General features: G+C 43.3%; 1 protein-coding gene and 1 long non-coding RNA gene across 2 annotated transcripts; one reads left to right on the forward strand and one right to left on the reverse strand.

Annotated features, from left to right (window-relative positions):
- Positions 1-858: 858 nt before the first annotated feature.
- LOC120753519 (uncharacterized) lies at positions 859-27440 on the forward strand. Its single transcript, XR_005701136.1, has 3 exons — positions 859-961; positions 25867-25937; positions 27314-27440. It is a non-coding gene; the product is annotated as an uncharacterized LOC120753519 (long non-coding RNA).
- Positions 22771-27053, reverse strand: SFRP2 (secreted frizzled related protein 2). Its single transcript, XM_040065803.2, has 3 exons — positions 26522-27053; positions 25805-25885; positions 22771-24392 (listed from the first exon to the last, which is right to left on the reverse strand). The coding sequence occupies exons 1-3, from the start codon at positions 27012-27014 to the stop codon at positions 24088-24090; spliced, it is 879 nt and encodes a 292-aa protein (XP_039921737.1). The 5' UTR covers positions 27015-27053; the 3' UTR covers positions 22771-24087.
- Positions 27441-27750: the final 310 nt, after the last annotated feature.

Here is a 27750-nt window from a genome sequence, read left to right on the forward strand (position 1 = left end):
ATCTACCTTTCTATCTGAGATGTTTAAGATTAGTATTATGCCAGGGGAGAACAACTTTGTTCCTATATGTCATATTTATTTATTTATTTTTCACCAATGGACAGCTTCCAATGGCAAGCAAATTGCATTATAAGAATCAGTTGAGGACCTGATAGTCAGAATTTCCTTTGGGAAAATACAGAGTCAGAATACTAATAAGCGTTCTCCTTCCTTCTCCAGTTGCTTTATTAGACTTCTGCCTTTATGTTGAGAAAAATGGATAGGCTAGGCTGGGGGAGGATAGAATGTTTTTTCAAGGATGGTAATTCTCTGACTAGCGTTCTTCGTTGCTACTCCAGATCCCAGGTTACATAATAGAGTTGCAAGCAGTTGCCTGCACCTTGCTAAGTGCAAAACCCGTGAGTAAAACGGAGAAACAAGAGTGTTATTTGAACACATATGCATACCCACTGGAAATCAGGTTTCTACAAGGTGAATTAGCATAACACAGGCTCCATGTTTATTTTTTCAAAATCCAAAGTAACAAAATTCTTAGAAGTAGCTGGGAAACAGTAATTTTCTCTAAATGCTTCCTTTTCATGAAGAAGCAAACGCCAAACTGTCAGCTACCACCTGGAGGAAAAAAATACAGGTATCATAATGGCCTACATTTTATTTCAGACCAAGACCTTATAGGAAAAAAAAAAATCAAAAAACAACCAAATCTATTTTTTTTCCCTACCCCCTTCCTTTGTACTACTTTATATGTGGCCATCTGGTGAAGGGCAATCTCTTCCCTATTGCCCAAAATTATCTACAGCTGAACCTTGGTTGCTTTGCTGCAACTTTTTTTGCTCTGGCCTCTTTGAAATAGGAGCCTTCCGCAGCATGCCTTTTTCTTCAGGAGACGTTTTACATTCCCGATAAGCCTGGATAAGGCTCTTTTGGAAGGTACAGGCTGTTGCTGTTTCTCTTGCATCTAGTAAGTAGTTGCTGCTTTTTATTTTTTGCTCTTTTTGAGAAAGCTAATGAATGCCCTTTCCATTTAGGGCTGATTTTATGCTCCCCTTGACCTTCATTTTCTTTTTCTTTCAACAAGAAACCAAGCTTTTCTTTTTCACATGTTTGCAAAGCACTTTGAAGGGAAGGGTGGGAGTCAATAATTGCAATCCTTTGCTTTATTTCTACTAACAGGACTGTGCAATTCTCTCTGGACTCTTACTATGTTGGAGAATAGCATGACTATCCAGAGCAGGGATGTGTATATGTGTAAAGACCCACCACAACCTCAAACTCAGAAAGTTTTGCCAGCTGATGCTGTCTATCAAGCCATGATATGCAATGGAGGGCTGGCTACTTGCTTCATTTGGGCTCTTGGAACAGAAAATGGAAAAGAAAGCAGTTTTTGATCAGATAAAAGGAGTCCTAGGTTTACCCCTCCCACTGAAAATAGTGTGTTCTACCTCTTCATCTGTTTTGCCTTCTGTTTTACACCTAAAGATGCAAATCTGGTTATGGGCAGAGGAAAGTGTTTGGTGTTTTCTCTTCCAGTATCAGACACTCTGCTGTGTAACCTGTATGAACTATATAGGCATAAACCAAGTAGCCAAAGGCTGGATGGCAAGTAAAAAAATCTGTAAGCAAGCAGAAGCAGAGGGCTGTTTTTAATGAGTATGTGGTTGTTTTCCAAATTTTGACTTATTTCTCACCAAATCAAACTAAAACTATATGCACATGAATGCAAGAATAATAATTGCCACCTGCAAGAACAGCAATGCAGAGGTCTAGACCAGCCTTGTACTTAGGGGAGCAGTAGATTTTTTCTTTTTTCCTGTTTGTTTTCATCTCAAATGGACAATTTCCTGTACGCGTTAACCGAGCTGTTTAAATCCTTAATACAACCATCATTACATTTTCTGCTCCTGAACCAGAAGGCTTTCTTATCTGATAAAAAAGTATGCTAGTTATTTTTCATTTATCTCATTAATCATCCAACTTTGTTTCTTACTGTTTGTCCTATTTGCTAGTCTTTGAAATATAGGGATTGGATTTTGGCAGTTACTTTACGGGTAGAAATTTTTAACTCCAGCATTGCTTTATGACATGATTTTAAGGAAAGTAAGCTCATGCAAGGAGATCAACCGTGTTTTAGAAAACTATACAAAAGTATCTGGATATGAAACATTAGGGCAGTTGCTACTTAGCACACAAACTTGGAAGTGCTTTTGGTGACTCTTAAATTATCTACCATGGAATAAATGTGATAAACCCTCTACTGGCAGAGACCCACGGTGACCAGTGTTCACTATTATAAAGTAACTTCATACGCAGATAGATGGTAGGTCTGACTGGTACATTGCTCTCCCAGCTAAACAGACCATGAAGCAGAACTGTGAAAACTCAGCACAAAGTGAACCTTAGCTTCTGGTGATGCTATTTTTACTGAAAGAGGCTCTGCTTCAGTTCCTCTTTTGCTGGAGAAGGAGTCTTTGTTGCTGTCATGCAGCTATGCACTGGAAATTGAGGGCCCAACAGGTTTCTGGTGCAGCTATTTTGTTTATTTTTAAATGCAATACAAAAACCATCACAAAATCTTATAAAAGTGTTGTACGGGTATAGTCATATGGTATGCTCTCTAAATTAGATTAAACATATTTAAAAATGTATTTTTTCCTGTATTGCTTATGTCACCAGTTGGTGTGACTGGCTCCTGTATACTAATGGCTAGGAATGAAGTTTCATTTGCTGAAAACTGAGTTACACAAGTAATAGAACTGTAAGGGTTGTAGGCTTACAGGCTCTCCTTTTTTATTTTTATTTATTTATTTATTTATTCATTTATTTATTTTTAAATGCAGTGGTGGGTTCTCTGTAGTACACATACTTTAGTTAACCTTAAATACTTCTGAGGAGGATAATGCCAAGGCAACACTGAGTGCAAGGTTTTTAGAACCCCCCAGGCTTTCCCAGGCAGACAGGAATCTTCCCAATATGTGCACTTTGAATTCAAGTGTTCCAGCACTGATTCAATACCAATTTTGTGCAAAATCTTTTCAATGGAAAACATACATGGATGGCACGAGTGACCTTAGTTACTTCAGTGTGCTCTTTATTCTAAATGTCTGTTAAAATCAGTAAGGCAAACATGCATAGGAAAAAACCCTAAACTTGAATAGCTGAGATGCTAACATGAAAATAAAATTATTAAATCATGCAGCAAACTGATCTAGCAGAGAATTAAAGGGAACAAAATGATAAAGTAGTATTCCATATAATTATAATATTTGCTCTCAGGTATTGTGTGTACTCAGGGTTAGGAGCTTGTGTTTGTAAAGGTAGAGAGTGACATGAGGCTAAAACCCTGAATGAGCTGCCCTATCTGTGACTTTATTTGACCTGTGTATATAATGCCATGACAAACACTTCATCACTTTTCCTAATTCTGTATAGTTAGCAAACCTGTTTCACAATCTCTGCATTACAATTTTATGTCATTGTGAAAATCCCCTAATAGTTAGGCTGTCATAGATCAGGATAGCTCTATATCTTGTACTGAAACAGTTTCTGTAAATTGTATCAAGGTTGTATGCTTTAGAGTTTAGCAGATCTGTCACGTCATGGGGTACAATGCTTCAAACTGTGAGGTGCAATTGTCAGGAGATAAAGTACTGATCATGTAAGTTACTCATATCACAGTTCAGGAAGATCAGTTACTAAAAACTGGATTTCAGGCTACAGGTGGCTTAGGACACATCACCTAATGAAGATGGAAAAACAGAGAAGCTACTTGTGCTCTTATAATTCTGCCTGTGTGCATTACCTATGCAATTCCCATTATTATTTTAACATTTCCTTAAAACTCACAAATTGCTTTTTAAGGACTGGTCTCCCTGAGATGCCTTACTTTTTTTTTTTTTTTTTTTTTTTAACCTATTGAAGAGGGAGTTCAGGTGTGGGAAACATACTACTCTAGTTTTCTCAGGTTTGCAGATAAGCCTGCGGTAGAGGGAAGAAAGTGAGCCAAAGCACCCTGAGCCCCAGTTTTAGTACCTTAACCACAAAGCAAGCTTTCTCTCTAATTAGCCATGTGCCTGAGTAACTCAATGAATAGGGGTCTTCAATTCTTCCAGTAAACCCTCTGTAGCAATATTTCATCTAGATAAGGGTAGTGGCTTTTTTCTCCTACGTAGTCCATTATTTGAAAATTCTGAGTATTTTCCTTAAAAGTTTGAACCTACTAAAGACTGACAGCAGCATCGGTGCACATACACAGAAAATAAAACACATTTTTTCTTCCTATATAAAAGCTATTATCCACCTGACTTAAAGCAATGGCTTGCTGCTTTCCACAGAGGCTCGGTTGCCTTGCTAGATATAACCCCTGAGGACTGTGTCGTGACTCTCACCTGTAACTTGAGAAGAATGTTGTCTTAAGCAAGACAGCTCCAAAACGGCTCTTTCTGACAAGCCATTCACATCGTAGGACCAACAGTGGCTTTGTTTCCACTGCACAAGCACAATCTGGGCAACAGCCAAGGCTGCAATAGCCAAAGTAAATGGAAACTCAGAAGAGGGCTTGAAGCCCTGTTTCTGCTTCCTTCTATATAATGTGAGATGTGTAAGGGGTATTTCTCTTTCTGGAATTAACGAAAGTTTCCTTGAGTCCCTAAGGAAGGAGGGGATTGTCTTAGAGTTATAAATCAGTCTCTTTTTCATATCTAAGTCTGAGTAAACTTCTGTGTTAGATCAGAGCCTCATGTTCTTGTAGTTAAGAATCTTGTTCTTCATCTGAGCTCGGCTCAAATTAACCTGGATGTTAATTCCCCTCTGACTTGGTGCCTTCTGGGCCTACAGTTCAGGAGTCAGCAGCACCTCCTGGCTTACAGGTCTGTGTGTGCATTGACTGCACCTCAATTACAACCTGAAATCAATCTTAAGACACTGACATGCACTGTTTCCGTTCCTGGAAGAGAGCTGCAACATTCTATGTGATGCCCGCCTCGGATGAGTTGCAGAGCCAGACCTTGTGCCACGGTGGCTGACGGGCAGCAGCTTCGTTGTTCAGACACAGCCAGTGTTAAACCAGTTGGGATCCAGACCTGAGCAAGCAACCAGGCACAAGCCAGAAGCCGTTCTTTGTTGCTGTTAGTTACTATCTCACGTCAGCCAAAGCTTGCATCCAATTAAAACCTTTGACTTTGCAGAAATCTGGACACGGGTTTTAAGCACGTGGCTCCTTGCCACTCCTTCTTCAGAAGAAAACGTGCCCTTGTAGCCACCCTTTTTTCCACGTGGGAGGGAGCGGTTAGACGATGGATGCCGAGCTCGGATGCCTGCAGCGGGTGCCGGAGCCGCCCGCCGGCTGCCCCAGGACGCGGCCAAGGGTGCCCCCTGACGGGGAGCGCCGCGCCCAGCCCAGCCCGGAGACGGCGGCGGGAGGGGAACGAGTAATGACGGGACTAGGAGACGGTGAGGAGGAAACAGGGAGGCGTGGCAAGCTTTCCTCTCCACCCTGTCCCACCCGTCCCTCGCAGAAGCAGGTCTTAAGATTGTGGCTAAAGGATTATTTCTTTATGTTACCCTTGCAAGGACAGGAAGCGTTATATTTATTGCACCTTAAGGAAAGCACTGTACTGCAGCGGCCGTCTCCATAATCGTCGCCGTAAAGCCGCTCCCTATTTTGTTTTTCCGAGGAACTGATTAAACTGACGTAAGAGAAATTCCAGTACAGTTTTTTGAGAAAATTCCTTATTAAATATACTTCCGTGGGGAAAAAAAATAAATAAATGCTTCTGGTATTGCCATAAATATACAATATGATTATCAAAACATTTGCAAGCAATACGTAAATGTACCTTACTTCCATTCTTCCTCTGCTGATAATTAATCACTTTCCTGAAATGCACTCCGAACAAATACTATAACTTCACGCTGAACTACAGCCACGTGAAGGTTTTCCTCCCTTCGCCCTCACCACCGCGTTTGTCCTGTGAGTTGCTGGATATGTTGCTGAGTTCCCTCGGGGCCCCTCTTGCACAGAAAGTGCTTAGGAACTTGCAGTACACCAGGAACAGCGCTCATGCATTCCTTCAGAACGACTGATCAACTGGGATGATGGGGTATTCCAGACACCTACAGCTATAGCATGACTTCCACCAAAAGGGCCCTTGGCAGTTACCTGGACCTGCACAAAACAGAGTCAGGACATCAGGTTGCTCAGGGCTGAGTCCAGCTGAATTATTAAAATCTTCATGGATGGGTATTTCACTGTCTCTCCAGACCTCCTGTGGAAGCAAATTCTCTTTTCTTCTTCAATACGTGGGGGCAAAATCACTGCAATAAAATTAGCAAGCTGAGGTTTTAACAAAGTGTCTTCCAGGCTTAATCAAAAAGGTCTGGGTCTGATCTTTCAGATGCTTTAATCCAGCAACTGTACAGGTACACTATAAAGCCCATGGTATAGCTCACACAGAGAGAGGCTGAAAAGTTGGCTTTCAGTACTCAATGAAGTCTAAAGATAGTACTTCTGGTTCCAAACTGAGTTTTCTTAGAGAAGGTCATTTTAAAAGATGGCGTTTGGTTCTGTTTTTCCTCTTAAATCTTCCAATTCTGTAAATGTCTTTAAATTTTATGTAGAAATTATAAAACAGATTACTTTTACAAATATATATTGTTGGGTTTTTTTGGTTGTTTTGGGATTTTGTGTGGTTGTGGTTGTTTGTTTGTTTGTGGTGGTGTTTTTTTTTTTTTTTTCCCCAATTGCAATGTCCACGTATGGTGGTGGCTGTTATGGTTAATAAGAATTGAATTGTGTCCCTTTATGTTGTTTTTTGCCATATATGCCTTAGCTCTCTGAGTGATGTGCCCTTGGGTTTTGCTCCCGAATACTGAGCAATATGCTACACTTTTACCATCTGCCTTAAAGGGCTGCGTGGCAGTGGGGAGAAATGTACACTCTTAGAAGGATTTAAATATCAAAAGATACAACTTCACCTAGTAGGAACTTCAAAGCCATCCAGAGGTCCAACTGCCATTCTGCTTTCTCAGCTCTTTTTGCCATTTCTGTCAGAAAAAGTGTAAGGCAAGAAGCTCCTGATCTCATGTCTTTTGAAGGTCATGAGGATCAAATTGAGGGAACAAGGGTAAAGAGAACACTCATTAAACTTTTGCAGAGTCAAGTAAAGGTGTTGACAAGTCAGCAAATATGATAAAACAGACTTGCTTTTGTAGTTCAAATGTATGGTAATGTTTCTTTACAAAAATACTGGATTACACATCCGCAGACTCTAATCTCATTAGAGCTGAATTAAATTACAACAATTACATTATATAGCTCCAAGTAGAGATGTGTTTCAATTCACACTGCATAATTTATTTGTTTACCAGCTAGCAAGTGATAAAAACTTGCAGATTCTGAAAATGCATTCATGTCTCGCTAATTGAATCTGATGTCTGTTGTCACTGTGCAATAAAACTGGAAATTGCTTGGGATAGTTTAGATCCCAATTTACTCAACATTGCACACCATAATTTGACTCTGTAGCAAGCTAGGGACCGGCTGAGAGTTAACTTAACCCAGTTAACTGAGTCCTAATAAAATTAGTTGTGTTTCAAAGGCAGAACACCACTCGCTAGTATTTCATGGTGTTGTATATTCCTTTCCAGCTTATTAAAGTGAGGAAGTTATAGAAAATACTGACTTTTTGTTGTTTATTTAGTTTGTTGTGTTGTTGTTGTTGTTGTTTTTAACCCTACACATTGCGATAATGACATCTTTTCTTCATAAATCAGCCTATCTGTGCCAGAACTTAGATGTGACAGTGAAAATTTTATTTGGCCTCCAAGAAAAAAAAATAGATCCCTGCACGTGGCAGGAGTCTGTAACTTCAGCGTGCAATGGATGATCAGTGAATGTATGACCATGTGCATGACTTGCCCTCACCAGTGTCCCCTTAGTAGTGGCAAACTCACCGGGCAAAAAACTATTTGCTTAAATGCTAAACCCTCCTGTAAACACAGTGTCTGTCAGCAGCAGAGTCAGATAAAGACTAGATACCCTTTGTGCCATCAGGCCCCCCGCTTCTGGTGGCTGGGTAAAAAGTACTTGCTAATGAGGTGTAAATGAACGCTACCCAGAAATTGTGCCTGGGCTTTTTGATACTACTACAGTTGTAATGAGGAATGATAATGATTAATGCATGGTGTTGCACAGAGACCTCCCATCTTGCCCTTGCCAGCTGCTGTAAAATTCTGTGAAAGTTGTATTAGGTCAGGAAATAGTTGAAAGCCTCTTGATGGCTCCGTTCTCCAAGAGCAAAGGAAAAATGCACAGGGGCAGAGGAGGGCCTGACAGTCTTGGTCCCCAGGAGTGAGCTGGCAAGAGAGTGGCCAGTCCTGCTGGGCTGGCTAGGAAGGATGGGTGATGCCAAGCCAGTGCGCTGAGAAGCATGAGTTCTTTAGACCCAGGAGCACTGGGTTTTCGTTTAGAGGTGCAGGCTTGTCCCCGCCTCTTCTCGCAGATGCCTGGGGTGCATCTGGCCTCCCCCAAGACCTGTGCTCCCTCCCAGCCTGTGGGACACTGGAGCTGAACACGTGGCTTCTCCTCACACAGCCAACACCACCTCCTAGCCATGGACCTGCACGTGCACATGGCTGCAGCCAGACGCTCCACCACAGCTGCCCCACACCTCCTGGCACCGCCAGCCTCTCTCAGCCACCCTCTGCCCTCCTCTTCCCTCCAGCCCTGCTGCTGCCCCTCCGGGACCGTGCCACAGCCACGGGGGCGGTCACGACCCCGCAGTGGGTAGGAAGGAAGGTGGCGCTGCCAGGCGTCCACCCAAGCCCGCGGTGTCTCGGCGGCAGTGCTGGCAGCCTGGCATCAAGAGCGGGCAAGGCTGCTCCCCGTTCCGTCTGACCCAGTGCAGCCCAGCCCGCCTCGGTTGGCCTTTCACTCTGCTCTGAACGTGAGGGAGGACATGGTGTTTGTTACTCTCCCCGCCGGGTTTGCTTGATGCCCCTGATGAGCAGCTGCGCACAAGCAGCCGGAGAGATCTCTTGAGCAGCCTCCTCAAAGCCTTCCAAGGCAACAGCAGATGGAACTTTGTTGTTGTTTGTTGTTGACATGTAATGGCTTAATGTTTTTTTATCTGATGCATAGAACACCAAAATGGTGGTGGGCTGTGGTCTTCTGACCCCTTCTGAGTCTGTTATTGAGGATCCTGAAAAGATGGCCACCCTTTACAGGTCCCTAATCCCTGTGGAGTGGTGAACCTTTCCTAGATATTTCCCTACAAGTACATATTTTAAAAATATGTATATATTTCAATACAGTATATTGCATGTCATGATGTAATGCAGTTTCATTGTATAGCTTCCATTCTGGGCATTTAACCCAGAATATGAATTAAAAAAAAAAAATATCTTTGCAATAACCTTAAATTATTGGATGTTTTTCTGTTATAAAAGTAGTTGGTTTATATTTCTAAGTGCTCTTTAATATGCAATAGCAGAATGTCTTAAAAAAAATGGAAGTCTAAAGACTACCTCTGACAAAACAGAAAATTTCAAGAGAAAATTTATATGTTGTTATCCTACTTTTCCCCTTTCTTTCTACAGTGTTTTAAGAAACAGGAGTAGGCAGCCAAAACGGGACTGGGTGATAGAGGAATGTTTCTGCATAAACCAACATCACCCAAGTTCAGTCTGTGCACGCTGTGCCTTTGTAACACTTACCAAACAAGAGAGTCTGAGCACTTGGCAGAAATCTAATCAGAAGCAAGGAGCTGTGTAAGATAGCCTAAGCCAAATTTAAATTGTGTGCAAGTAACATCAGGGGCTCTGTTTTTCCATCCCAACCTCTTGATGACCAGGCAGCCCTGTAAGTTATCTTTAACCCACCAATCAACAGAACACAACAAACAGTTTAAATTTTATTCTTTGAGCTCTTCCCTGAAGAATGCTTTTCTGGATTTGTCTATGTTTTCATAAACTTGATATGCTTCAAAGGCTTGCTTTAGCCTTACAAGACAACAACTTTTTCTGACTGACTAGGCTAAATTCTGGGGCTCCAAGGAAGTAAAAAATAGTGGATTGTTTTTTCTTCTTGGAACTTTTGCGGGAATGTCAGAATTGCTGAAGTTCTAGGCTGGGTCTGTCAGATAATTTTGGCAAATTCTTAGTGTGATTACTACAAAATAATATTGTACTGGAAAGGAAAACCCATTAGGAAAATAATAGCAACTAGTATATTTTTTTTAATCTCATGATGCATACAATTTACCAAAAAACCCCATCATTAAAATATTAATTGGATGCATTTATGACCAAAGAATAAAGTAATACAGATAATGCAAGATGGAGATCAGCTGGCTTCACTTTAAGCTCAAATTACTGAAAATTGTTCTCCTCTACAGGCCATAAAATTTTGTTTTTCTAACTTCCCCATAGAATACAAAAATGGGGAACTGTCTTTGCAAAAGTTGGAAGGCTATTGCTTTTAGCTGTCATTTGCACTGGTTAAAATTAAAAGTGCAAATTTCTATGCACTGAAACATGCACACAAACACACTGCTCTGTACATTGTCTATTTTATGGCCAGTTTCTGGATACTGTCAGATAAAAGAAGAACACTTTTAGCTTGCAAAGGTGTTCTTAAAAAGCAGCAAAACACACCAGACAAGAGATCGTAAATTAATCTGCCAAAAAAAGCAAGACATTAAAATGTGTTTTCTCCTCATATCTGCAACATTTAATGAAGCAAGACTCTTTACTTCTAATAATGAAAATTCAAGAACCAATACCCTTGTTTCCCCAATGATCTGACTGTCTGAGGAAGAGAAAATTTTCTGTAATAACAACATACTAATTTTTAATTTTTTTGATACTAGGTTTCTCTATTTCATTTTTTCGTTGTTGTTTGAAAAAGGAAATTAAAAAAAGTGTATCTTATAAAATGAAAGCAGGTGAGATATTTGTTATCCCAGAACCCCAGAATCTGTGCACCAGTAAAATGTTCTGTAAGACTGGCTGTGGGCCGTGGTAAATGCAGCACATGCAGATTTATCTTCCACACCACCACTATTTGGGGTCTCTCCCACTATCGAAATAGGAGATGATTGTCACAGAGAAGTGACATTAAATTTGCCCCTGGTGGTGTTTATTTTGTCTAGGGCATCACTGAGTGGTAAGAAGGTAGTGGAGAGTGCTGGAAGGGCCAATGGACAACATGGCCACTGGGACCAGCGTGTCACAGCCTTGCAAACTTAAAATCTGGTAATTGAAGAGGCTCAGAGCTGCTATTCAGGGAGGCTAAGGAAGGAGTAGGAGGGAGGAAGATGCAGCTGGATGATAAGGTGCTGCACTAAAGAATGAAGATAACAGGGCTGCGGGAAAACAGGTGTATTTCAGTCAGAGTTTGGCAAAGAAATGAGCGATACACGTGTACCCTTAATGGAGCTGCTGTCTGGTGTAGGAGATCTGCCTGAAAGGCACAGAGATGGTTCTCTAAGCCCTTTATGCCTGCTCAGCTGGTGGTTCAACACACTGTGTCTGTCACTCAGTATATAAAGCCCTGGTGCTGCCATCACGGGCTGAAATGCAGTGTTGCTCCTGCTGGAGTCAACAGAGTGAAGCAATGTGGCTGCAAAAGCCTTTGTGGCGCGGGCAAGGGGCAGCCAGCGCACGGCGCACCGGGGAGGCAGCTGCTGAGCAGCCTGGGGTGTGTGCAGAGCAGCTTCCCCAAATAAAACCTGACAACTGAAGCTGCTGCGAGGCCGCTGGAGCACTGCCGTATGCCTTGCGTCCTGGGTCACATGCTGAAATCCACGCCACGAAGCAGTCATGTGCGTGCTTTAGTCCCGTGGAAGTCAAAGGGAATTAAATACATCTTCAAAGTTTGGCATGTGCTCCAGCACTCCGTTGCCCCGGAGGCACGCGGTCATTGCGCTGTCCTGCTGCAGGGAGGTGCATTTCTATCTCACAACAGCTTGCAGATAGCAGTAATCAAGTCAAGGGCTCATAGTACTTACCGCGGCATTTTAGCTGCGTTCAGAAGGGAGCGCATTCCATCTGAATGTGCATAAGGTTTTACACCTCGGAGCAGCAACTGCCCTAAAGCTCCCAAATTTTCAAAGGGTTACATGGGGATTTATCCAGCCAAATCCCATTATAATCAATGGGAGCTGGGTGAATAATTACACTGCAGTTCTTTATAACTAGTGGGGAAGGTTGCCAGTTATTGCTGATTATGATGCTGACTTCTCGTAGATATAGATCCGCGCGCCTATTGGGAACTGCACTTAGACCACCAGGTTATTTCACATATCGGTATAGTTTCCGTATTTACTGCGCATATGGCTTCAAAGAACCGAGGATGATGACTTCTGGTCCACAGTGTTAGCAGTCCGTCTCCCCTCCATCTCCTGTTGTTTCCTTTCACAATCCGAGTAACAAAAAATGGTGGTGTAAATAGAACTCCAACAAAGAGCTCTGTTGAGCCTGTAATGCTCCCCTGAAAGGAGGCTGTCTAGGGGATGAATGGAGCAGCCTCAGCCGAGCGGTAGCGGGGAAATAGATGACTTGGCATTGGACAGCGGCAGCCAGCAGGGTGCATGTGCCCAGGGTAGTGACAGATAATGGTTAAGCTAGTCAGTTGGAGGGCTAAATGAGAGCACATTGTCTAACCCTGTAACCGTAACTAAATTGTAACCTGAAAAGAGTTTATAAACATCTGGCTGCTGGCCCATCTCTAGAGCTTAATAGCTAAATCGGAGGTGCAGAATTTTTTAAGGCTGCTAATCGTTATTGGAAGTATTACTGTCTTCTAGCAAATTAATTCCATTTCAAGATAGTAGAGAGTATAAAATGGTGGTTAAAGCACTTAATTTATGATTGATGCTATTTCCATATGGAAATAGACATTCATTTGGAAAGTCATTTTGGTCTCATGATATCTTGCTACTGATTTTATAGCTCTGCTAAGTATTTAATGCAGAACTCTAGCTCAGTGGTACACCTTAAATTCATTAATTATTATGTTCATGTCTTTATCCAGATCCTCATCTGTTTAAATTTGAATGGAGTAAGTGACAAATCTAAATCTTTAGATTTCTCACAAATTTAGCAGCATAGGAGCACATTTCTCTGTATACTCCTATTTTATTTTAATATTGCTATTTAGTAACAATGAGAAGCATATACTGGTTAGACTAATAATAAGCATGTGACCTCCTCTGCAGACTAGCTTTTCAAGCTTTTTATAGCTTCCATTATTAATAGGACAGCATCTATGTGCACCAGATTTGTGTTGCAAATACTTACAATAGTTGGAATAAATTTCTAATTACTTAAACAATGCACTGTAGCAGTACCAACTGAAATTCCTGTAAGCTACAGGCTTGCTAATTGTTTCCTTTAGTAAACCTAATTTATAGGGCTGTGCAAATAGTTGCTGGGTTTAAAGTATTTTGGCAGCTGAGCTGCAAAGAAAATGTTATGGACTGAATGGAAACTTAATTTCTTTAGAATTGTTAGCACAGCACAAGTATTGATTTGAGGTTATAGAAACATTTTTTAACACCTGGCAAACTGTTTCATTTGGTTTTCATGTACATTTAATAAAAGAAAAGGATTGGATCATAAACATGAGAGGGAAGTAGTCCCAGCTCTCCCATTTTATCTGCTGTTTGAGTGAGTAGGGCAATTTACCTGGGATGTTAACAACTTAAATCCAAGACTCCAAACCTCTTCAAACTTTTTACTAAAATGTTTGCCTAACACTTGGATGAAAGTCTTAATGCTGGAAATAAAGTATTCTGAGGTAGAGCCCTGTTTCTTTCCTAGGCTATCTAGATTAAAAAAAAAAAAAAAAAAAATAGTCCAAATGGATCAAGCCAGTTAATCAGAATTTGTGGGTCAGGTTTCTTGTGCTGAATCTTCTCTGTTTGTGAGTCTGATGTGGGACCATAGCACGCATCTACAGAGGCAAGAGAGAGACTAAGGATCAGAGAAGGGCTCTGACCCTTCTACTTCATGTCCTCACTGCTTGCTGTGCAAAGTGAGTAACGCAGTCATCGGGCCATAGGCTTATTCTTTCTCTTTACAATTGATTCTATAATTTTATATAATTTGGAGCATGCTCCCCATTCGAGTGTGTAGTTACCAGTTTCTCTGGATACTGCCTAAGGTCTCAATGTTCACGGAGACATAGAATATAGAAGAGGACAGATTTGAACCTGGGTCACCCACATCCTGGACAAGTGTTTGCCACCTTCTCTCACTTGTATCTCTTTGAGTGTGCATGAGTGAGTATAGCTAATGACAGCGAGTGTACAAATCTGTTACCAAAACTGGAATATATAGTTTCAGAAATGTCCGCTGCCAACGTCGGAAATGAAAGGGAAACAGCACTGGGTGAATTTCCCCGATTTATTTGAGTCATCCAAACCAATAAACCATAAAATGAAAAAAATGTTCACCCAGCTGTACTTGATTAATGAAACTTCTCATAGTGTGAAAATTGACAAAGACATTGGGTGTTCCATTTATCTGAAATTGCTATCAATACCGTAACTTTTATAATGCTTTTTGAAGAGGCTTTTGCTCTGGAAAATCTCTGAGCAATATTGCACATTTGGGGAAACTAGTTTTAAAAAATTGCAAAAGGACTTATATTTTTTTTGTTGTTTTCTAGATTTTTTTTAATTGGATCTGGACTGAAACCAGCCACTAACAAGGCTTTAATTTTCAGTCTTTCTGAAGACTGTGAAGTTTTTGATAGCCCTTGGGTTTTCTTCCTGCTCTTTAATATACTTATGGTTTAGCTATCCCAATAAAGGACTTTTGGGTCTTTTTTCCCCTCTATTTTTTACAGGACCGAATAAGATTTACTCGAAGACAGGTCTGCCATGTCTTTGTTGCTTTACCCTGAATGTATCTAGAGGAAAGTAAAATATAAAAAGAAGGCATTTTGCCAGGCACGGACATAACTTTTGTCATTCAGGTTCTCAAGGTCAAGTGTAACAAATCTAACTCTTCCCAAAGATGAATATTTTCTTCCCCACACCCCTTGCTTTCTGCCCCATCTGCAGCCTCCCTGCTAGCTGTAGTATTTATACCATAACACTGAGAATGAGCACGAAATGTCACACTAAGAATTCCCTTCTAGGGTTAAGCTAGCAGCAGATGACTTGAGGACCATGCAAGGCCTTGCCCCAAACTGGGGGTTTGCAGCGACCTTCTGTATCCCTATCACTAAAGATAAACGTGAAGAACCAGCCCTCCTCCGCCTTCCCAGGGACCGAGCTCTTATCTCTAGTCATTGCTCACCAACACTTTTATCTGTCAAAACCCTCTCTGCTGCCCTAGCAACAAGCATCCAGGCTCTTTTCCAGCTGACATAAGCTTCCTGCCACCTTTTGATGACAAGTGCTTCCAACATTTCCAGCTGTCAGGCTTTCAGCATCTGCTCCACATGTCACCAGGCTGACTTCACTGAACTTTGGGCAGCTTTGCACTTAGCCAGTTGCCTGACACTATACTATAAGAATGACTTTATTCTGACCACAGTTACTTCTCCACTTCTTTATATGTCCGCACAATGACAATCATGGATGATGTTTTTTTTTTTTCTTCCCAACAGCTTTTGCTATTGCATTTGTATATAAACACATGTTTTATTTGGACTTAGTCAGCTATTGCATTTTAGCTGTCAGCTATATTAGAGCAGTGGCTTCGGTAGGGCTCCACTAAATCCACTCACGGTGCTTCTCTTCTCCTTGGAGCTTGAGCAGGAGTGGCTCTTCTAAATCCTTGGTGTCCTTGACATATACATTGCATGAAAATTAGAAAATAGATTGTCTTGCTGTTGAACATTCAGACTCTTCAAAATAGTCAATGCTGGTACCTCTGTTTCTATTAATGTATATGGACCTTTACTGCTTATTTCCCTAGGACCAGGTCTAGGCCATCATTTCACACTTCATTAAGTCCACCTAGAATATGTGTTGGTACCAAATTCCCTGGCAAATTTTGCCCTCTTTTTTTTTTTTTTCTTTTTAACCCCTGTCTCTGCACTATCCTTTCAATAATGTGTCAGAAATGAAATGCATCAGCCAGACGAGAATCTCCCACTGAAGTAGATTATGCCATTGCAGTATTCACTGGCACCTCCTTCTTATCTCTCTTTTGAGTACGGCTGTGTGTAAAGTTTTCCACAAGTTCTTCTAGATCCTTTTTCTCCTTGAGAGGATCAAAGATAGAATGAGTGCGAGAGACAGACAAGCAGGAGGAGATTTCAGCTGGCAAATGCTGCAAGCCTGGGCCTCGAGGTGCTCAGCCTTATCAAGACTACCATAAGACTGAAAAGCTATATTTTTCTTGTCCAAGACTCAGGTGAGCTGAGCCCTGCCCTGCAGATGGTCATTCGACTGGCATCCTCTGCCTGCTGCTCTCCTGGCTTGTGGGAGATCAAGGGCTGGAACAGCACCCCAGCCCCGGCTCCTTGTCGTGAAGGGTAGATCTGTGGGGAACCCTTTAATGTGCTCCAGCCACAGGCTTTACCAAGATGAAGCTGATACTGCAAACACTTTAGCTGCCTTCACCAACTTATCTCGGGGCTGGGCAAGCCACAGCAGCAAATCAAGACTGAGCCTGCTGTAATATATTTGTTTCTTTGTAAATGTCTGGGCCGAGGGCCTGTTTTTGAGGTGCACTTTATGTGATCTCCCTGCTTGATCGCTTGGTCCCCAAGCAGACATGGAGATAGATGGTGCAGCCATGGAACTAGGTAGGTCCCCTGTTCAGCTGCCAAACTCATCACAAGCCATTCATGGTATCTAGCTGTTTTCATTCAGGGCTCATCTGAGCCCACACACTGTCTGCCTTGTGCGATCCAGGAAGATGGTGAGAACATACTGTTGGTAGTAAGGTGCAGAAAATGGTTCCTCTCTGGAGCAGCTCACGTTTGGATACAATATGCAAACAACAAGTGTAGTTATTGCTGGGTGAACTTCACCCTAAGGTAAGTTGTGGCACGTTACCAGCATAGATGGGCTATATTGCAATCCACGTTCTAGATGTCTCCCGTGATCCTTTTGAGTTTCACCTGTGAGGAAATGCATCTCTGTCATCCATTTTGATATCAGCTCAGCTGGTTAGAGCATGGTACTAATAATCCCAAGTTCACTGGCCTCATTCCTGTATGAGCCACTCACTTAAGAGTCAGACTTGATGATCTTTGTGGGTCCCTTCCAATTCAAAATATTCTGTGATTCTGTGTACTCTAAGTATACTTCTGACTTTTATACTACTCCTTGCTATGTGCTAGCGAGTTGCAGCAGTTGCAAGGCAAGTCTTAACAGTTTATGTAGTTTCCAGCTGTATTGTGTTGTAGACAGAAGTATTTAATACAAATCTTTTCTCGTTCATCTACTGTAGCAGTACAAAGTTGAGAAGGATGCTAATCTTTCTATCAAGGTTTCCAAAGCTTAGTTCTGAACTGAGGGACTGATTCCATGCAGTGTTTTCTTGTGAAGACAGAGCTAGCTTTAGAATTCCAGAGGTACCTTATGAATTTACAAAGTCTGTTTCGGTGGGGAAGCAAAGATGTCTTATTTCAGCTCTTTGAGTAAGTATCATATTCTAGTCAAATGTTGAAACAAAAGAGTAAGGAGAAATTTATCATTTCACATGTGTGGGATAGATTATAATACCACTACTTGCTAATATTTTCAGCAGTCTAGGTCCCATTTCCAAAATCCCTGGGTGCCAGGTACATTAAACTCTCTAAGGATGCCTTGCAGCCAGATTTTTAAGTATATGTGGGTACCTCAAGAAACAGATAAGCTTCTGTAGGCATCTAACAGGATTTTAAATGCCTTCTTACTTTGTTTCCAACAAAGTTATTTTTTCCTCCTTCTGTTGTGTAAGTTACTTTAAAAATTAAAACCTAAGAATACTTTTGAAATCTTTGAATTTGTGCTTTAGTAGATGCTTTTGAAAATCCATCTCTATTTAAAACTCCCCATTGTGTGAAAAAAAACCCCAAACAACCCTCCATTCATATCACTGGGATGATTGCAGTGCTACTGATCACAGAATGTAAATGAGACAACTTTTCCTATATCAAGGAATCCAGCATCTGAAGGTAACAGGCTGTGTGAGGCAAATAGATTATCTTGAAATCATTTTTCTTCTCTTGTCGAAAACAAATGATTAAACCTCCTAATTCTTAAATTACAGTGTATTTTCTTGTCTTTCCTGATTCTTTTTTTTGGGGGGGAGCTGCCCTGGTTCCTGAAATTCTACCTCCCAAAATGCTTTTGCCTTACCTGTTACAATTAAGCTATTGTTTTGCCTAGGAAAGTGGCCTGACTTAATTCAGGTTTGTGCCTCAGAGTAAACTGAAATGATTAATAGCTCTGTGTGTGCCTAATGATGTGAGCCCTGCAGCCACTAAAGCACCTGTCTCAGTGTGTAACCAGCCAGGGTTCCCTATGGGGCATGGCTGGAGATTCACATAACAAAACAGGCAATTAGACAATGTTAGGGATTTGAATTTAACTAACAATGCAGGGAAATTGCCAGGGAAGGATTAGTTATCTCTTGCCTGATAAAAACAGGTATCACTGGAAAACTCTTTAATTGTCCTTCCATAGCGGCTCCATATGGAAAGTTTTATGTCCAATGAAGACTGTCAGGGTTAAGCTCCGAAAACAAAGATCTGGAAAGTTGAAAGTGTTCTTAAATTAGCATTTCTGCTACCCTCTTAGATCAGTCCTAAATCTGCCAGTTGCTGCTAATTTTGGCCGTGCCTCTAACGGGAATCCGTTGTGTCCAAACAGAAAATTTGCCACAATTCTAGCATCACTCTTGTGGTCTGAAAAATTACTCCAAAAGGATCATCTGCAGCATCTGGGTTTTGAAAGAGCTGCGTTAATAGTATTGCCTTGTTGTGAGTCTTCAAAAGTACGTAAGTTCTTTCTTGTGCCTGTCCTGTAAGACACTGAGCATACCTCTAACCCCTGCCGGTGCTTGTGGCCGGACAGCTGCTCTGTGTGTGTGGTGGTTGGTTTTGAAGTTTGCTCCATCAGCTGCTCCACAGTGCAGCTTTCTCTGTTGGTTGGCTATTTTGATCAGTCGTGAGAGCAATGGGCTGGCTGGCTGATTGCTGAGGTGTTCCTCCTGGCTGGGTGACAGGCTTGCTGGCTGACCCCAGCCAACTGGCTTTAGCTCCAGTGGGGGATAGCGGCTAATATTTTCCAAGGCATCTAGGTGATTTAGGAGCCCATGGCTCACCCTGAAAGCAGCTGATGCATTTGGAAAATGTTACTCTATTAAACTCACCCCAAAGGGATATAGTGTGGGCTAATTTATGTTTGCAAGAGAGCTTGGGGTCTTGGATTCCTGTGATGTGAATATCTTGCACTCTCTTCGTACAGAGGCAAATAAGATCCATTCCTGTGGTTGTTTCACCAGACAGTCAGGCTGTACTAAAACTGCATCTGCTGATAAGAAAGCAACTTCCAGATAAATCACATAGGCAGGTCTCTGAAGCCTAGAAATAAGAAATTCTGGCTCCAGTAACAAAAGCCTGGCTGCCCAGCTTAAGGAAGGCTGCCTACTGTTCTGGTAGCAATCAATCCATCGCTCTTCCTCTGGCACTGCCAACTGCGGCTGCATCACAAAGGCTGTCAGAGCTGGTAGGTTTGGTGAGGATGGCAGCGGGCTGCCAAAGCAGCCAAAGCCAAACTGCTCTGCTGGCTGCAGGGGCTTGTTCATGTCCCACCAGCCCCCCAGAGGACAATGTGGTGGTCCTTTCCTGAGTCTTGTTGGCTCTGCTCTTGGTTGATACACCTTGATGGCTGATGAGATAGTGAGACATCTGAAAGAGGGTTGAGAGAGGTGTTTCATGGCCCAAGACTGAAGAACAAAGGGTTGTAACAACAGGGAGATATGCAGGAGACCTGGTCAGCAAGGAGATGTGTGTTCTACCTCTTTATTCTTCATTCTTGCTCACATATTCCTTAAATATTTTTATATTCTCCTGCTGAAGAATAGGTATAGTGGCCTGAGCCAACCAGCATGTGTGTTATGCTCCTTGTGGCATCTAACTGCCCCCCAGCTCAGAGAAAATCATTAGTTAAATTTACATGTCTCTTGCTGGATTTTCCACATGGGTCTTTTTGAGTCTTGAGCTGGTCATTAGGATTTTTTGTGCCTTGTGTGTAGTTATACTGCATGAGCTCTTTAATAAACCATTCTGAGGGCAAAAGTGTCTGTATGAGAGGGCTGGGTGGCTTCTCTGTGGGTGTCTGAAGTGAATGAGAAGTGAGGGAGAAAACAAAGGATTAAGAAATAGTTAAAGGATAAAGAGAACCATCAATAAGAAAGAAAGGAAAAGACTGTGAGGAATATTGCTGATGGGTTTTAAATTTGAATTTGGGCAGACAGGCAGACATTTCTTTTACACATTTGAGGGGAAGAAGTTGGAGGGAGCCTTGGTTGATGTTATGCTTTCAAATTACAATCTAAGTGCTGCCTTGATTATACATCATTGTGATTGCTGTGGGCTAGTGATTAGAGCATAAAACTTGGAGAAAAAAATATTGTTTTTCTTGACTGTAAAAGACTTGCTGGGTGGTTTTGAATGAGTTATTTCACTTCACTGTGCCTCATTTTCCTGATACGCAAAAGAAGGATATTAATGCCTATTTTTGTGAAGGCAGTCTGAGAAACTAAGTGGAAACTTCTGTATAAATGTCAAGTGTCATTATTATTGTTATTAAGCTAATCCATTGTAGTCAGATGGTTTTATAGTTTTTATGAAAGCAAATACAATAGAAGCTACATAATTGGCTGCATAAAAATGTTGTTTTATTTAGAAAAAGACAAAAAGTGTCTGAAAAAATGCAGCAGTGGGTTTTCATTTTCATCAATTGCAAAAAACCCCTTTGTTAGGAGTGAACCACACCAGGTAATAAAGTTACTCTGAAGTATATGTGGCAAAATTATGGGAAGTAACAGCCTCTGATAATTTTTGTTATATGTTTGGCTCATTATTTTCCTAGCACAGTCAAAAATTTTCAGTTATTTTTGACCAAGTACGAATAAAAATGTATGTGTTTACTTCTTTGCCAGTATACGAGGTGAAGTTTCCTCAGGCTGTGACTTTAAAATCCTAATTTTCAGTTGGATAATTTGTAATGTCTGGGTCTTACATCACTAGAAACAGTACGACAAACATTGACACTTCTTGGTGAGGTGGATACGACCCATCTTTAAATCCAATACTGTTAGAACAAGGTAATGGAGCTTTGGGGAAAGGTGAATCCCGTTACTCTTCACATTTGCCTGAATCCTGTTCATCTGAAAGGTAACCCTACCCCTGTCAATTCACCTTGGGAGTGGATAGTCCCCACAATTCAGCCAAGGGCTGCATGCAGAAGGCTTTATCAGTAGGGCATCTGTATTAATCTCTTAATCCAGGACGCTGATTGTACTAGCAAAAATTGAAGGTTTGACAGTTTGGTTTGTTCTTCTTCTCCTGAATTTGCCCTGATATGAACAGGATTTTCCTGATGTCATTGTGTTTATGTTGCGATAGAGGAAGGGGAATGTGCTATGGGGTTTTTCTTCAAGACAGGGTACTGTTGATCGTAAGTGATGTGTCTTCATACGTTTAAGTAATTTGGCAAAAATATGTTATGTGGTCTTGGCCTTAACATGACCCCAGAATGAGTAACTTGTGACCTGTCTGTCCTCATCAGCATCAGTACTGCTGCCTTCCAGGACAGCCCAATTAAGATAATTTTATGGCTGCTCTAAGACAACTTGGTATCTGTAAGGCAGGCTGTGTGCAACAGTCCTGGCTGTTCGTTTTCAGCCCCCAGTGTCTGCATTGCAACAACCGCTTCTTCAAAGTGCTTTCCAGCACAGGGCACACATGCCTGTTTTCTGCAGGTTCATCTTCACACAGCTCCTCTGTATCTGTGAGCCTGTTCCCTCTAAACCCAAGGCTGTTCAGGTACAGGCATTACATCATATGCTGAGCAGAATGGGTAGAGTGATAAAACACCTGAATGCAAATGGCTCTCTAAGATGATGGACAGAGTGCTGGTGCTAAAATAATTACACCATAACATGAAAAGAGTCAAATCTGTTTCCTGGTAAGTCAGGTTCATTCAGAAGAAAGGTTTTAATGACATTTCAGCAAGGTATTGGCCCTTAAATACAGACACCATTTCGCAAAATAATTAAGAGCTAGTTTGAAATGGGGATCTTGTTTGCTGAATGGTTACTTTTTCCCCTATTTATTTATTTATTTATTTATTTATTTATTTATTTTTAATTCTTGTCCTTTTGAAGACATTTGTGAGGACTGCTCTTTTCTTGCCTGGTCAACATCCTACCACTGTTTGTACCGGGTATACTGAGTGCATTAAGACTGTGGGAGAGGGCAAATAACTCATTTTTCTAAAACAATGTATGTGTTGGATCTTTACTTTTCATCCTTTGATCCTGATGATGAAAAATAACACTAAATTTATGAAAATAATTTTTTTTACTTTACGAAAAGTCCAGTGTTGGATTCGTACTCTGTCAGTGAAGAGTTAATATAAAATGTTCTTGGGAATATGGGATTGCTCATCCTGTCAGTGAAGCTAAGGAGAACTTTCTATGTGTAACAGCACTGGGAAGCAAGATTATTTTTCAGGGTAAGTACAATAAAATTCAGGTAATACTCTTCATCAGAAAACATTTGTAAGAAAAATGCTGAAAAACATTCATTTAGTTACACTGTTAGGTAGGTTTTATTTTCTTTCTCCATAAGAATAGTGAGTGTACATGTGCACAAAAAAAAGCCTTGCTCTACCTTTATTCTGAATTGCAAGTTGCAAATGACATTTTCTCCTTAATATGCCTTTTTCAAGAAATGCAAAGATGGATTTAATTTTCAAGACGGTGGTCTCATTGCAATTCCATGTCAGGAAAAGTCCTCTGAGAAGATGGGAAAATGCAGGCAGTCGGACAAAGGAACCACGGAAAAGAAGCCTCATCTCCAAGAGCTCAACAGACACGCATTAAAATGAGCTGACTGAACCTCGGTCCTGTGTCTTGTGGGCTCATCTTCGGGGAAGTGAGGTCCACTACAAAGTTTCTGATTGCAGCATTAGAGGCTTCCTTGTGCTTTTCTACCGGCCACTTAGGGTGGAATAACAAATTCTGCTTTGCCATGACAAAGTCCAGTTGGACATCTTTCTCCCAGTTCTCCCAAAATGGATTGAAGTGAATACAGACAGAGACAATGAGTAAACTATGATGTAAAGTTTATATACAAGAATATAACATTTATCTGGAGTATTTACAAGGTTAATTAAAGCAATATTTTACAACTCTTTCAGTTTAACCACTAGGTATATTACAGTTAGGCTACAGATGGTTTAATTTGCAAAATAGTAATAATAATAATAAAGCTGCATTCAGATCAACCAGCTCCAAAACTCGTTCTCTTTTTTTCCTTTTTTTCTTTTTTTTTTTTTTTTTATTTTATTTTCTGAGAGAGAAGGGCTCAGACTTGTGGAAAATAATACGTCAGAATGGTTAATATACTCTTTCTGGTGCCTATGTATCGCATGCAAGAGTCGTAACGTGACCTTTATAGTGTTAATACAGACGGGAAGCCGTGTCACCTCAGCGGAAGCGCCGTGCCCGTGGTGACGGGCCAGCCGCACGCTTGGCTTTCTCTGCGGCTCCTGCTGTGGCACAACAAGCATGCACGCATACAGAGAAGCAGCAGTATAAATGAACCAGCTTTACCGAGACCAAGAGGGAGAGACCTCGGACCAAAGTCACGTTTGCAACCATAAAAAACCCCCCAAGCTTTAAGCGAGATACTTTTAATACTTCCCAAAAATAGTCATTATTATTTTTTTTTTTATTACATTTCAACTATGTACAAAAACGGAGGGGTTCTTCCCCTCTCGGAGAGCGGTCACTGTGTCTTGTGCTCACGGCATCTCGAGGCTCCCAGGGGCCAAAGCGGGAAGGTGCGGGAGGCCCAGAGAGCTCGGGACAGGGGCGGCTGCTGCAGGACGGCCAGAGACGGAGCCACTAACACTGCAGTTTGCGGATGCTGCGCGAGAACCGCTTGAAAGCCCGCTGCCCTTTCTGCCACCGCTTCAGCGAGGTGATCACGAGTTCCCCAGCTTGCTTCTGCCCCATCACCAAGTAGGGGACGTTGATGTCGTTCATCTCATCGCAGGTACACTGGAGGCCACCTTTGAGCCAGAGCACTATCTTCCTCAGATCTCTTTCTGTCAGCCCATTCAGCTTGTAGATGGTTTTGCTCTTTGTTTCGGGGGTGATCTTGGTATCCCCATTGATGTAGGCAATCTCCTTCACTTTTATCTTCAAGGCTAATAGAGCGAGGGGAGGGGGAAGTGGGGAGAGGGAGAGAGATTGAGAGGTTTTTTTCCCATTAGTGCACATAAAGAGGACCTGGGGAGGGAGGTGCTCTATTGCTAATTAAACTGTCAGGGCTGACAGAAGAGGCAGCAGGTGGCTCCATTTCTAAAGCCACAAAGGGCATGCAAGTCATTTCAGTTTGAATCAACCTTAGGATTGAGGTTTTTTGGATTTCTTTTCTCCTCTCTCCCCTCCCCCTCTTTTCCCTTCCTTTCTAAATTAATATTTTTTCCAGCCTTTCTGCTTTTTGCAACAGAGAGAGGGCACGTTTGCTACACTAAGCAGAGCACTGTTTTTTTTTTTTTTTTGCTGGGAGAGGACAGCCTTCCTGAAAGTAGTGTTTGAAGGGGAGGTGGGGAGGCAAGTACCTAGACCTAATCTGAAACCTGATCTCTGCTGCAGCTCAAAACTTCTACACTTAATTTATTAGGCTGGAGAGGATTTTAGGCAAACCTGTAAGGAAATGATATTTCACATGCATTGTTTTTTTGAAAGAATAGATCCCATGGAGGGCAAATTGGTCCAACAGCTGCATTCAATTTGGTAAAATAACTAGGAGGGGGATACAGGGCCCTGTAAGAAGCTGTGGGGCATGTTTAGCTTTAGGAGGATTTATCTGAGTGCCATTTGCAAGGCCAAAACTATTGATTGTTTTAGCAATTATGTCCCACAATCACGGTTTCAGGTTTTGGGTGGGTTTTTGTTTTCTTTTTTTTAAAGAAAGACTTCTGATTTTTTATAGATACTTATACTACAAATCTGTTTCCAGGTATTAAACACTAACCTATTGTAAAAGGATTCTCCTCCTTATTCCTTTTTGCTCTTGAAATGCTAATGTGTGGATAATGTGTCCTTCAGTTGTCTGTGTTGAAGGGGCTTTCTTGTCCTCTTCTAACCCCAGATCTTCCCATTAAGTTTATATCCCCAATTGTCTGTGCATTACCTTCTCTGTCAAATGATATATAGAGCTGCATTCTTAATCTGTGGAGAGAGTCTTTCTTACGATACACTGAGATTGGTCATGCAGCTCTGTCTCAAACATCTAAATGAAGCTTTGCTCTGCTTCTCCCCAGGCAATAGTCTGCATGAAAGATTCTATTTTTTTTTTTTTTTTTCCATTTTACTTTCTATTGGGCTTGCCAGCAACATCCACATAAAAGAGCACTACTTCAAAACAGTAAACAGAAAAATATGACAAGAAGGGCTACTTTTTACTCCAAGGTGGAATTTTTGTGTTTCATGACCCAATGGTCAAAACCATGAATTTATTCAGGCACAGGTCTTACTGACTCCACTGGGAGTGGAGCAGTACCTGATCCTCGACTCTCAAGTTGGAAGCTAGAGGAGCTCTGCTTCCACTTACCAAAGTCGTTTTTGCAGAGGTTTTCCACGATGTCATTATCATCTTCATTTTTGTTTTTGCAGGCATCACAGACCTTGGGTGCTGGAAATGGAAGCAACAGTCCCCGTCAGACCCGGGGAGAAAGGAACAGCAGGTGGCGTTGGGAACCCTTTGGGAAACGCTTTCCATCCCTTCACCCCAGAGCCTGCTCCTTCTCCCCCCAGCCCCGGAGCTGCCCGAGCACTTTGTGGCGCCCTATCCCGCTGCAGACCCGCTGCAGGGGTCACGCTGGGCTCTTGAGGTCACGCCTCAAACAAAAGCTTTTGTTTTAACGGGTAAAAAAGTACAAGGGGAGTGGGGAGGGAGGTCGAAACACGACGCAGAGCAGCCCAGCACCGCGCTGCAGCGACGGCTCTCGTACAAGGCGATGCCCCTCTGGATGCCGCGCGGCTCCAGTGCCGAATCCCAGACCTCTTCTTCGAGGATGAAGATGGGTGCAGGCCGGTGACAGTTCCCCGACGGTGCCTGCGGTTTCCCCGGCCCCCTCGGAAAAGCCTCCCTGGGCCTGGTCGGCGGCCACTTCCCCTGTCCCCCCGTCCCGGAGCACCGGGGCGTGCTGTAACTCAAGGCAGACGCCTTCGTTCCCCCGTGGAAAGCCGCGCACGGACGCCGCTGTCGGGGCGCCTCATCGGGGGCAGATGCTGCCGGTTCGGGGGGGACCCGGCCGCTCCCTCTTACCTTCCCTGGTGACGGGGAGGATGTGGTCGCTGCTGGCCAGCGGGATGCAGAGGTCGTTGTCCTTGGGGAAGCGGCTGCAGTCCAGCATGTCGGGCCAGGGGAAGCCGAAAGCGGACATCACCGGGGCGCAGCTCTCCTTCACCTCCTCGCAGAGCGAGTGGCAGGGCTGGATGATCTCGTCCAGGTCGTCGATGCAGACGGGGGCAAAGAGGGAGCAGAGGAACTTCCTGGTGTCGGGGTGGCACTGCTTCTGCACCAGGGGGATCCAGGTGGACGCCTGCTCCAGCACCTCCTGCACCGTCTCATGCCCCAGCAGGTTGGGCAGCCGCATGCTCTGGTACTCGATGCCCCGGCACAGCAGCATCGGGGCGGGGATGGGCTTGCAGTTGGAGCGCTTGTAGGAGAAGTCGGGCTCCCCGAAGGGGAAGAGCCCGGCGACCGAGCCCATGCACTGGGACGCCAGCAGGAGCAGGGCGCAGAGGCGGCGCTGCATTTTGGGGCGCGGAGGAGGTGGAGGGGGGGCTGGCGAAAGGCTCGGGGGGCCGGGGTGACGGGGCGGGCGGCGCGACGCTACCTCAGCCGCAGGCAGCGTCCCCCAGCCCGGGCTCCTGCTGCCAGGCGGGGACGGAGAGTCTGAGCGAGATGCTGGGGCAAACGGGAGTTTTCTGGATTTTTTTGTATGCAAATAGCAGGGGGAGCGGGGGCTGGGAGGAGCCTGGTGACAGCCATCCAGAAAGGATTGGTCACTACTTTCTCGGTCTGCTTTTGCTCAGGGGGATTGTCTTTTGGCAGGAAATCCTTGCGAGGAACGTTACCGTGCGAGCACGGAGAAGGAGGGAAAGATCCCGGCGAACAAAGAGCCCCGAGGAGCTCCTGAGCCGGGCAGGGGGCGCGGGGCCGCCGCGGGGAGCTGGAGGTGAGCTTTGCCTCTGGCACAGCTGCTGGGAGCTGCCCCCGCTCCCCCCGGCACCCCCTGCCCGCCTTTGGAGTCTTCTCTGCCAGCAGACGGGAGATGTGGCCGGGCCCCTTCCCAGGCGAGGGGCGAGGCTGGCGGCTCCCTCATCCCCCGGGGGGTGTCTGGCACCTCCGGCCCCTCCCTGCGATGCTGGCAGGGCTGGGGCCGGGGCTGGAGCCGCGGGCAGCGGCTGGGGGCTGCCGGCACTTCCGACCCCGCTCCGGCTCGGCAGCGCCCAGCCCTGGGGGTTGCCAGGCGGGGCCCTCCTGCTGCC

This window comes from Hirundo rustica, chromosome 5 (assembly GCF_015227805.2).
Source record: "Hirundo rustica isolate bHirRus1 chromosome 5, bHirRus1.pri.v3, whole genome shotgun sequence".
NCBI lineage: Eukaryota > Metazoa > Chordata > Aves > Passeriformes > Hirundinidae > Hirundo > Hirundo rustica.

What these genes read in the sequence shown, in the direction of transcription:
- SFRP2 (XM_040065803.2), bottom strand. Translation starts at nt 27,014, where the DNA reads ATGCAGCGCCGCCTCTGCGCCCTGCTCCTGCTGGCGTCCCAGTGCATG. An exon ending in CCTCCCCGTCACCAGGGAAG is followed by an intron (nt 25,886 to 26,521) that starts GTAAGAGGGAGC and finishes TTCCATTTCCAG; the next exon opens with CACCCAAGGTCTGTGATGCC. An exon ending in CCTCTGCAAAAACGACTTTG is followed by an intron (nt 24,393 to 25,804) that starts GTAAGTGGAAGC and finishes TCGCTCTATTAG; the next exon opens with CCTTGAAGATAAAAGTGAAG.